At 40.7% G+C, this 12,182-nt stretch overlaps 1 protein-coding gene across 1 annotated transcript; it reads right to left on the bottom strand.

The window, feature by feature from the left end:
• Positions 1 to 3,858: 3,858 nt before the first annotated feature.
• Positions 3,859 to 11,727, bottom strand: LOC104404149 (protein-glutamine gamma-glutamyltransferase 6-like). Its single transcript, XM_010012508.1, has 7 exons — positions 11,723 to 11,727; positions 11,245 to 11,348; positions 9,104 to 9,346; positions 8,098 to 8,442; positions 6,975 to 7,132; positions 5,258 to 5,391; positions 3,859 to 4,012 (listed from the first exon to the last, which is right to left on the bottom strand). The coding sequence occupies exons 1-7, from the start codon at positions 11,725 to 11,727 to the stop codon at positions 3,859 to 3,861; spliced, it is 1,143 nt and encodes a 380-aa protein (XP_010010810.1).
• Between the last annotated feature and the right edge of the window lie 455 nt (positions 11,728 to 12,182).

Here is a 12,182-nt window from a genome sequence, read left to right as displayed (position 1 = left end):
TGCTGTCAGGAGGAAAAGGTCAAATTGTCTCTTAGGAATATTCAGACCTTTGCTATTTTGGCTTGTTAACTCTTCAAGGAGAAAATGGACACAGTGCTGGGAGTTACACATGGGTGGCATAGTGCCTTCCTCATGGAAGATGATGATCTACTTTAAGTAGCTTTGTGGAATGAGGGTGTGTAACTGGTAATTGTGGATTTTCATACATCGTTCTAATTATATGGTCCTGAGCCTCTTACTCCCATCCTGTGCTTTCTGAGCACTTTGCAAAGTATCTGCCTCTGCAAACAGAAAAATCAGTCTTTTTTTCCTGTCTGCTTTATGATACCTGCATGAAAGGAAACAGGTGGAACTTCCTGTGGCATAAGTTAGGACACAATGACTTTCTAGGATACATATAAAGGGCTGGGTGAAGTATGTAGCAGCAGGTGTGGGCAAGTGACAACCTTGGCAGTAGTGCCAGTGCAGAACAAAAATACATGTCATAGGCTGCTTTTTTTCATGTGGTCTTGTGGACAAGTTTGACCAGTCCTCCTGGAAGTTTCTGACCAAGAGCAAAGTCACCCAAACTTTCCTCCAGCCCCCACTCCCGTTTTGTCAAAATGCATAATGTGAAAATAATTTGGACCATCGCGTTGACTGATTGCCTGTGTTGGTTATGGTTTCTGATCACTACTACTGCCTGTTGGATCTATAATAGATTCAGACTAGTAGGGGATGAGATCGCAAAGCCAGAGAGCATTGTAGAGTGAGTCCCCACACACACTCATTTTCTTCTTGGGAAATTGCTCATGTTTATGCTTAGCAAAGCTTTTTTAAATACTCCTAAGCAATTGCAGCTGTTCCTTATGAAGAGGATACAGTTTGGGATCCTTTGCTGTGGGACGCTATGACAGCTCAGTCAGTTTTTCTTGCAATATATCTCCCAAATTGGCACCTTAAACTTGTCCATCATTTGTATTTGAAACGCAATGAAATATAGCAGTCAGTCTCAGAGTTATGTATAAGTCCTGAAAGCTTTTAGCTGTCCTTAAGTTAGAAAAGTTCCAGTAAAAGGTATTTGGGTAGTTTCTGTAAACTGAACAGTGCAGGTATCTGTTTCTGGAGTTGCCTTGCGAAACTAAGCATCTAAGTCAGCGAAGTATTGAGAAATGTACTTGTTACATCAGCTGCATTTTTTCCCGTCTCTGCCCAATGGGAATGGGAACCAGGTTTTCCCCTCCAGTAAACTCATTTAACTCTTTCTGCATAAAATTTCCCCCCCCTTTCTTCTCTCTCTCCCCTTCCCCCTCCCGCCCCCCTTTTTTTTTCCCCCCCTTTCTTCCCTGGCTCCCCTTCCCCCTCCCGCCCCCCTTTTTTTTTTTCTGTGTTGCTGGTAGCTATTCTTGCATTTGTAGCTCTACCACTGTACAGGACCAGTTGCAGTCATGTTCTCTTAAAACTCTTGGTAACCAAAGGCGCTTAGTTTAGGTGAAATTAGAATGATTTCTTGAGTTCCATGTTCTGTTTACCTATGAATTCTTAACATTTCTCGTGTCCTAAAGATCTAACCACCTGTTAAAATAAAAGTTCTTTATATTTTCCTTTTAGCACTCCTTAAAAGAGTGAACCGGGGTAAAGACTTTTTCTTACCATGTCTTTTAAAAGAATGTTATGTATATTCATGCAGCTACATAAATAATATATCTCTAAAGATGATATTGTCTTAGATAAAAGTAGGAATGATACTTTTGCGTATGTGATTGATAGAAGGAGACTTCAGCAAATGGACTTTTAAGACTTGGATAAAACATTATGCTCCTGGAACAGAGGAGATTTTATTTGTGCACCCACGCTCCTCCTGAGTGCACTTGTTGTGACATCTCTCTTTCCTCAATAGATTAAAATACAATTTTACATTAAAATGTAAATTTACTTTAAATTTATTATCCATAAGCTTCTGTGGAAGAGGGTGATTGTAGAGATGTAGCCAGTTGAACAAGTTTTGGGCTGAACCCATAGGATAGGGGCTGTAAGACGTGTTTTATTATATTTTCCTTGGTAAATATCTTTTTCCCCCTTCTCAAGAGCCAAATACTTTCCTTTCTTTTCCTGGTAGAGCCAACTAAAGTAAGTGACAATTGAGACTGTAATGAGGAAGTAAATTTGTAGGATGTGTATACACAAAAATTTTCATAATCCTTAACTACAGTGTATCAGTGACAGAATCATAGAATGGTTTGAGTTGGAAAGGGCCTCAAGATCATCTAGTTCCAACCCCCTGCCATGGGCAGGGACTGCACACTAAACCTTGTCACCTAAGACTCTGTCCAACCTGGCCTTGAACACTGCCAGGGTTGGAGGATTTATCACTTTGGGCACCCTGTGCCAGTGCCTCACCACCCTCACAGGGAAGAATTTCTTCCTTATATCTAACCTGAACTTCCCCTGTTCAAGTTTGAAGCCATTACCCCTTGTCCTATCACTCGAGTCCCTAATGAAGAGTCCCTCCCCAACATCCTTATAGGCCCCCTTCTGATACTAGAAGCTGCTCTGAGGTCTCCATGCAGCTTCTCTTCTCCAGGCTGAACAGCCCCAACTTTCTCAGCAACTTTCTCAGCCTGTCTTCATACAGGAGCTGCTCCAGCCCCTGAGCATCCTCATGGCCCTCCTCTGGCCTTGCTCCAGCAGCTCCATGTTCTTCTTATGCTGAGGACACCAGAACCGGGCACAATACTCGAAGTGGTGTCTCACGAGAGCAGAGCAGAGGGGCAGGATCACCTCCTTTGACCTGCTGGTCACGCTTCTTTTGATGCAGCCCAGTATATGGTTAGCTTTCTGGGCTGCAAGCACACACTGCCTGCTCATGTTCAGTTATGTGCTTTGGTTTCAATCAGATTTGCTGTGGTAGTGATTTATTCAGTTATCTTTGGAGAAGTTGCATTCTTTCTTGTAGTTCATTCAGAAGGAACTCTGGGCATTTTGAGACAGTGGTGCCTGTGTGACGAGATATGTGTGGAAATAAATGTGTCAGTCCAGATGACAGGTCACATATTTACTCTTTAATGATGTTCTGCTTAGTTTCTGTTTTCTGGAACAGCTTTTCCAGCCTATTACTATTTCAGATGCCTATTATATGTACTATTTTCAGTACTTGCCACTCCTTAATCTAGGACCTGTTTCTTTTGTCTGCTTTTGTACTGTTACTCCCAGTCACCTCTTTGGCAAACATTTAATTATTTATGATATATCACATGATTAAGTCATGATCTGAATAGGACAACTGTGAATCAAAGAGTATTGCTTATTGAATAGCTTCTAATTTTTTCAGTCATGAGAAGAGAGTTCTGTTGTAACGCTGTCATATCTTATTGCTGTATTTTCCTTCTAGTAATTAAATGAAATTATAAATTTAATTCTAGAATTTAATTCTAGAATTTAATTATGTCAGCTATGTGGGTAGTACTTGGGCTATTATTGAATAAAACTTATATTTAGTGATTAAATTTAAGTTATATTCAGTGAAGCTTACACAATAGTGATTTTAAATGATGCTCCTTGAAAATCTGGCTGTTATCATTGGTACATGCTCTAATGCTGAAAACCATCACGCTTGATCCTCTCCTTCAAGTTAAATTATGTAATGATTTCCACTAGGAATTCTGTTCATGAGGGACCATAAAACAGGTTAGGGAATGAAAAAGATGACAGTGTCTTTACAAGTATAGTGTATAGTACCCTTTTCTTAATTTCTGTTCATATTGTGTCACTTTGCTTTGGCTGAGTAGTCTGTACTTCTGTGCTCCCAGTCAGAGTAATGTATGAACTCTGCATCAGTCTCATAAACAGAGCCAAAACTGCACTGATGTACAGGTGATATCACTGAGCAGGAGCCACATCAAGCATCACAAACCCCTTAATGTCTGAAAAATGGATGCAAACCAAGTCCACCTGAAGCTGCCTGGTGCCACTGCTGTAGGGAATGATTTCAAATTGGACTGTTGAGCTCTCCATGGGGTCCATTCTTGCCACACTGAAAGCAAGAATACAGTTGTAAGTTCAAGCAGGTGAAAAATTCTTGCTATGTATTCTTCAGAGTCCTCAAATCTAAGACAATATGGAAAGGAAGAGTCAGAGGCTGCTGTGTTTGTGTGCTCCTAGCACAGGTGGACATAACCTTCCATGTTCACAGTGCCCACAACGCTATCCTTGAAGAATTAGTCAAGCTATAATGGATGTGGTAGAATAGTTGCAGTTCTCAACCTGTGATAGAGGATTAAGAGTTGTATCATGAGGGCAAAATGTATTGAGCACCTGAGGAATGATCAGAAAGGTTATCTTTAGAAGAGCTCAAATCCAACTGTATGTATTACCCTGAACACTCACAACATTTATAGTACTGTAGATATCCTCATGCTGTATTTTGGTGTGGTAAATATAATTACCTGTTGATTTATGTTCATAGTTTGAAAGACTCTTGGCTGTCCAACGCAAGGAGAGTGATATTAGCACCAGAAAACAGAGTGTGGGGAAAAAGGGCCTCTATGCTCTAAGGGGGTATTGAAGCTGAGCAAACCCAATGATGGAAAGGCAAATTAAGGGTCAAGGTCACAATCTAGGCCTGAATTTTCTGTTCAATGTAAATGAAGCCTTAGTGATTTATATCACTTTTGCCATCTTTTTTTGTTTTCCCCTCACAGTTTCTTTGTGATAACATCCCCAGCATAAAAATTCTGAAGACTTTAAAAAATGTTTTAAAAATAATAAGCATGGAGGAGATGGGAGACCAATTTCTGTACAGTATACTGTATGGTCTATTGGTATGATAGCAGTGCACACATTTTTAAGACATTTCATTACAGCGTATGTCCTGGCTCTTTAGTAATTTAATATCTAAAGGAAAAAAAGATATCATTGATTCTTCCCTTATCCTTCAAGGATTGTTTGATTTTCCTTTTGCAAACCACAAAAGGAAGAAAGTTTTAAAACTGTTGCCGTTTAAATAGTTCAGTCACTAACTACAGGACTGTTGAGTTACACACTGTCATTAAAAGCAGGCCATCTCTCTACTTCCTGAGCATTCTGTAATTCAAGGTTTGGCAAAGGAGGTATAAAGAACTCCCAACTAGTATATGGAGAGTACTGATGTGATGGTATTTTGTCCAAGGTGGTGCAAACAAAACTCAGGAGCTTGACTGATTCTTAAAAAACCACCCCACTTTTATTCCAGATTTCCCACAACAGTGAAGACGTTATTAGCCATGTAGTATTTACATACTTGATTCTGAGTTGCTCTTTGAGCAGGCCGCTACCTTCTGCTCTCAGGACACAGTCTGTCACCACTTCAGGCAGTGGGTTGGTAAATGTGACCTGCACATTAACAGCCTTATGTACCACTGTTGGACCGAGGACCTAGAGAGAGAAAACATTCTGCTCAGCCACGACATTAGTCTTACTTCTTTCTCATGTTTTTTTCTCGTTTAATTCCCATTGCAAACCACTTACCCTCTTTTAGGGTCTCCTGGACAGGTAGGAGACAGGAATTAATATGTGTACCTGTTTTGGGGCTTCAGAGTTCAGGTTTGAACCCAGTGTGGCTGCCTGATTTAGTCAGCCTACTCCTAACTTTTAAGCTAGGTCAGCGTGTGGTGTTCTGTATAACACAGTATATGATACTTACCAGACTGAGAACATAATGAGAATACAAGTATTAAGTGGGCATACATGGCTAACTACTGTAGGCAGCTTAGGTCAAATGAGCTTCATTTAGGCTAAATGAAAAGTTTAGGCTTAGAAAACGTTGGAGGTGTGAGGCAGAGGTAAATTGTAGCATCTCATGGGGAAAAAAAAAAGAAGCAGTGCCGTGTAGCAAATAACATTCAGCACCTTTTTTGTCTGAGATAAAGTGTAATTGGCATATCTGGTTATCTTTGTAGGTAATGTGATGTTAATTAACATGGTGAAGTCCAGCGCCCCAGTTGCATTTCTCTGTTGTTGACTGTATGTTTATACAGAAGTTTCAATCAACAGAAATATAAACTCATCTTGAAACTTAGTCACTGAATTGAAGTAATTTAATTCAGGTGCCTACCCTATATAAGATGACTCTTGTTTGCATGATATAGCATAGAAGGCTTTTTACAAACTCTCACTGAAACTTGGTATTCAAAAACCACCAGGCCTATAAAAATCCAGCATTTTATTCTTCTGTGTAACCTTGCTTTTCCCATATGCTACTGACAGTGATTTGGGATAGCTAGTCTAGTCTGGAGGCTCTGAAAGACCCTGCAAATTATCATACTCTATGTGTGGTATGTATGATCCCATGTCTGATGCAGCATGTGAATGTGCTGAGCTGTTCAAAAGGAGTTAGGCTAGTTAGACTAAGAATTGCTTTTTATCCATTGTACAACATTTGTGGCACGTCTGTGTTAAGGGAGGAAGAAAAAAAAGGCAAAAAAAAGCCTCTGGTTCTAACTATTCATCATTTGAGAAGATGTCACAAGGTGAAAAATGCCTCTTTTCCTGATAAGGTGAAAGAACTTCCTTGAGGATTAGTAATAAGGAGCCTCACAGCCCCAGGCATTATCAGTTAAGTAGATTTCTTTTGTAAAAACCATGCTTCCTAAATAAACTGGAAGAGAATGATTAGACTTCCCTGACAATAGCGGAGTCCTAGATGTGAACTAAATCTCTGTTTCTCTGGACATAATCTTACCTTGTAACTATTGTAACACTGAGAACTTTTATCAGTGCCGTATCAACAAGCAACTGGCAAGAATGCCGTTACTCAGCTATGCCTTGGAAAGGTTTGCTTTTCTTTAGTGTATTTCATTTCACTTGTGTCATACGGCCTGTTACTAGAGCAACAAGATCAAATCACCCTGAGGCAGGATTTCACTTCCCACACTCCTTCCCATGAGGAGTAGATGGAGTAGGGATTCTTGTTCTTCTCAACACGTCTTTGTAGGGACACAAAGGGGACTAGCTTTTACCTTGATGGTGAGAAAAGGATGCTGAAGTACAATATCCTTCTCCACTAGAAGCGAGGCTCCCTGTTTGGTTTCGCACACAGCAGTCACTAGGATCTTCCTGTCATCCATCAGAGCATTTTTGTACTGGGAATAGGAGATCTTGATTGAAATCTTTTTCACTGGAATGGAAGTAAAAACAGGATTTCCCTCTCTTCTTTTTCCTGTGTGTAAGTACCAGCTATCTGTAATCTATCTGCATTTTAAGGAGCAAGGGTGCTAACACCCTAGGGCTGTCCATTTGTGGGTGTCACAGCCCATAGACAGGAATGATGCTCATGGGTGACTTTTACTTACATTCACATCAAATGCTGAATTCCCAGGTACAGTTTGGTAGCTGGCCAGTTCGCAGGATGGGTATATGTGGCAACCCCTGCTGGTGATTTTTGGGTTTTTTTTGTCTGTCTGAAGCTGGGCATTTAATGCTCCTTCCTTGCAAAGAAGGCAAAAATGAAAAGGTGGATTGGTTTAAATGCCCTTGCTGATGCAGCTGTCCAGCCTCTGCCTTAAAGAGTGTGCACAGCCAGCCTGTGTGCAGCGGATCGTCATACATTGAGAAAAACCTTTAATCTACTGCTGGAACAATGGAAAGGCTTACACTGTGTGGGTGTTAGCTTCAGAGAGCAGCTATAGTCATCTCTTCTGCATGTCTCATTTTTCAGCACTGGCTCTATAAAAGCAGGGCAAAGGCCACTATGTGCAGGTAGTTCCTGTTCTACTGCTGCAAAAAACATATACTTACGTTTCCCCCTTTAATCTCTCTTTATACTTTGCTTGTGGGGAGCTGATATCTGAGTAGTCTCCAGTGTATGTCTTGTAGTTGTTCTCTCTTAGCAAAAAAGGTCTTAATGTAGAACTAATAATGGCTGTGTTGGGTCAGACAAAACCCAGCTCAGTATCCTTGCTGACAGTGCCCAAAGTCAAATGGTTAAGACGGGTCAAATACATAGGTTTCTCTTCCCCTGAATAGCCTTAACCTCCAACCATTTGCAGGTCATGCACTTCTTGAGCCAGTCATTATTTCTATGTGATTTGGCCACAAACTAAAGCTATGTCTTCTTCTAAGCTGTAATAAAATTAAAATTACCTTCTTCAGATCCAAGTTTAATAGACCTAGACAACTGCAAAATCTCTGCCTTTGGTTTTCTTGTGTAGAGAATGGCTGAAGCCCTCAGTTTAACCTTTACGGTCTTGAAATCTGAGATTAAGTTCCTGAGTGCCAAGGTTAGGAGGATATCCTGGCCAATTACAGGAGATGCATCAAGGATCAGCTTCCCTGAGATACTGGGGGTTTGTGCAGGCTGTGTCGTATTTTGTCTCCATGCTACTGAAGATTGTCTTCTGCGTCTTTTAATTTTGGTTCTTTTCCTGGTGCTTCTCACACCAAGCAGCTTCAGTGCCTTTTTATACACCTGCCTTTCTTTCCGGGATCCTGGTTTGAAAGATAACATGGTCAGATCTCGTGAGTGCTGGATATAGTGCAATGCAGCCATAACTGCTCTCAGTAAATACAGTTCAGGAAAGCTGAGGAGGGCAAAAATATACATGAGGAGAAAGTGAGGTCTAGCCTAAATAATTTTCATACAAAAGCAAATGAGTGTGCATGGCCATAAAGGCTGGAATGTAAAACCTGCCTGTCAGCTTTAGCTGGCTGATCACAGGCACTTCTGAGAAGCTATGAGCCTGGAAGAGCTCATAGTGCTCAGTGCTTCGTAAGCTGCTGTAATTGCCATCTCCTCTGAAATTAAGAAGGGTGAAAAAATCCTTTTGCAGGAACTTCCCCAGACAACTCTCCCAAGTGGCTATTGCTGCATGTCATAACAAATATTCTTACCACCTGATCAGAACAGCTGGGACAGAATGTTTACAGAAGTAGCTTTGACTTTGTATTGAATACATCACTATTTCATCAAGGGCCACAAAAGCTACATTGAGTCATGATCAGCTGACAGTGAGCCCTACAACTTTGAAAATTCACAATTCCTTTGCTCCAGAAGAAGTAAAGAAATCAAGTCAGTGCTCAATCCAGTGAAGGCCTAAATTCTTTTCACTTCTGACCATCAGTGGCTAGATAACTGTAATAAAGAACTTACCTTCTCGATATTTGTAATTAGCAGTGACATCCACACGGGAGTTGGTGCCCACTGCTTTGGTGCTGATAAATTTTCCAATCTTCCTAGTATCGGAATAAATTCTTTCTTTTCTTTTGTTGCTATAGTGAATCCAAGTAACATAGTCAGCATTCACTGCTGCAAACACAAATGAACTGTCATAATCCAGATTCACGTCCCCTTCCTTAATGGCTCTAGTGGAGGCAGGACCACACTGATATATGCCTATATTAGAGTGAGAGAGAAGTTAAATGACTGCAAAAGGACACAAATTCTCATGCTGACAGCAAGAGGGAGAGGTAGTCACTCCAAAGACACATTTGGATAAAGTGCTTTGTTTCTATGTCTGTGCATTATGGTAACAGCTTATCCAGAGACTCTACTTGCATTTTCTATCAAAAGGTAAGAGCGCAGAGGAGGTTGTAAGGCTACTAAGGTGTAGGAAGAGTGAACACTTTTTATGAAGTGTACTGTGTGAAATGTTCTAACCCGTCAAAGCTTGCAAGGCTGTATGCTAAGCTGTCTTGTGAAAGGAGAGGCTGGGCACCGAGTCTGAAGTGTAGTCAGGCTTACGAGATGTGAGCCATCAATGCTATGTGTGCATTGAGAAAAACCAGGAAACTAAGTTTGGTAAACTCAGTAGTGGTGAATGAGAAGCAGTTTATCTGAAGTTTGATGGGTTTTAAATGGCCAAATAAGTTATTCTTTTGATGGAGGTCATCGAACTAGATCAATTCAGTTGTATCTGTATTGGTAAATAAAACTAGAGCCAAAATGTGAACCCAAGTGCTGGTAATTGGTTGTCAACATTGTTTACTTGCTAGCAAGCTCGTTAGTGTGGTTTTTTTCTTCCCTTGTCAATGAGCAATTTTTCAGACAGTGGCTGTGAAAAATTCAGGGAATGGGACAGACAGGGTTTGTTCCCAGCAGCTTGTGCTGTTATTTCGGTCTGGTAGGGGGAGTTCAGTATGAAGAAAAGCCATTCTATGTCATTTTGTTTCAGAACCAGAGAACAGTTTGGCATTTCCTTCATGTAGCTTTGTATATCTGCCATGTTGTTGGATGCAGAGTATCCAGTGAAATACAGGGTAGAGTCATGGGGCATATTTTATTTTCTCATGTAAACTGTTTGGTTCAGCCCTGTGACTATAAGCTCTGAAATCTTTACTTAGCATCTTACTAAAAGGGGTTTTAATTTGTTTTGCTGCTAAATCTGTTCAGTGCAAGCCAGCAAACGTGTCTAATGCCAGCAGTGTGCCCTTGCAGCAGGGAAGGCCAACAACATTCAGGGCCACATCAGGAAGACTTTTGCCAACAGGTCAAGTGGCATGATCGTTTCCTTCTGCTCAGCACTGGTGAGATCACATCTGGAGTGCTGTGTCCAGTTCTGGGTTCCTCATACAGGAAAGATACGGACATATGGGAGCAAGTCCTTCAGAGTGCTACAAAAAAGATTAAGGGATGAGAACTGGGGCTGTTCTACCTGAAGGGAAGGCTTGGGGGAATGTTACCAGTGTGTATAAATACCTAGTGGGAGTGTGTAAAGAAGAGAGAATCAGACTCCTCAGTGATATCCAGTGAAAGCAGAAGTAGCAGTGGACACAAATTGAAACACAGAAAATTCCATTTAAACATAAGAAAAAAACTTCTTCTGTGAGGGTGGTCAAACTCTGCAGCGGTTTGCCTAGGGAGCTTGTTGAGTATCCATCCTACGAAATACTCAGTAGCCCCACTCGATATGGTCCTGAGAAACGTTTTCTAATTGACCCTATGCTGAGCAGGGGGTTGGACTAAACAAATTCTAAAGGTTTACCTTAGCTATTCTGTGTCATTTTATGAATCTGTTAGGGGCTAAGACAAGCAAGGGTGAGATAGGTGAACTTAAGATGTGCTGGCTTTTATGGAGGCACAAGATCAAACAAGTAAGAATTGCATGCTGGTAGGCAATCCAGAGGCTGACAGAAAAGTGTTTACTGGAGATTAATGTGGGTGTTAACTTTTCTTCTGACCTGAATTAATGCTGCATCTACAGAGAGCAGGTGGAAGAGAGCTATCCTGAAATTTCAGAACCAGTCTTTAGAAGTAACAGTATCTACAACTTTTTATATTTACATCAGTGTTACCTTTGCTTCTTTCCTGGGGTGTTGCATCCAGAACCTGCCATCCATCATAAAAAGAGCCAAGATCTCTTCTAATGAACCAGCTTTCATTCCAGACATGGAAATTCCTATAAGGGAGGTAGAATAGGGAATCTCTGGTTCATACAATTAATTTTATATTGAAAGATTTGGTATATTTCTGGTACAGTGCATGAAATAACCCTTGTTGAGTGACTGAAAACTCCTCTGTGGAGAGACCAGCTGCCAACTCCTTTCTTGACTGGCTCTTTAACCACCTTTGCCAGATTTTTGTGTTTGGATTTTTGTGTTCAGATCTTTGTGAAATGTTGGGATGTTATAAGGAAAATGTTAAAAGGAAAATAATTCATTGCAGAGTCAAGTATTGAAGAATTCTGGACATTCCATAGCAACATACTTTACAGCCAAAGGTCTTCTGCGCACACTGCTATCTGCTGGTATTTATGTCACAGTTGTTTTTTACTTCATGTCGCCTTTATCCCATTTGGTCCACATAGTATAGTGTGCTTAGTGACTGAAACACCTGTGCATGCAGTACAACTCAGTGTGATATTTTTTGTTTAGAAAGAAATAGCATGTTCTTCCTAAGGGATGGATTTTTTCTCAGCTGCATTAAATGTATCATTTTTACTTGGGCAACCTCACAGTATTGTGCAAGGGATGTATAATGGTAATCATGAAAGACTTAAGACCATCAACAGCATGTAGCACAGGAGCTGGGTCTAAAACTTTGGGGCTCCTGAGAGTGCTCTGCTCTGGGAATTGAGGGACCAGCTGGTTCTGGTTTTGGGCAAGAGGTGAATCATTTCAAATTTTTTTTTTTTATTTCAACTTTCATACGGTAGAGACAAAATTAGCAGGTATATTTTCAAATTATATGTTGAATGGCAGTGGTACAAAGTATGTCCTCTGCTAATTCTTTG

Source organism: Nestor notabilis, unplaced genomic scaffold, assembly GCF_000696875.1.
Source record: "Nestor notabilis isolate BGI_N333 unplaced genomic scaffold, ASM69687v1 scaffold9004, whole genome shotgun sequence".
Classification (NCBI taxonomy): Eukaryota; Metazoa; Chordata; class Aves; order Psittaciformes; family Psittacidae; genus Nestor; species Nestor notabilis.
The sequence above is the reverse complement of the archived record's forward strand: the minus strand, read 5'-3'. Positions and strand labels throughout refer to the sequence as shown.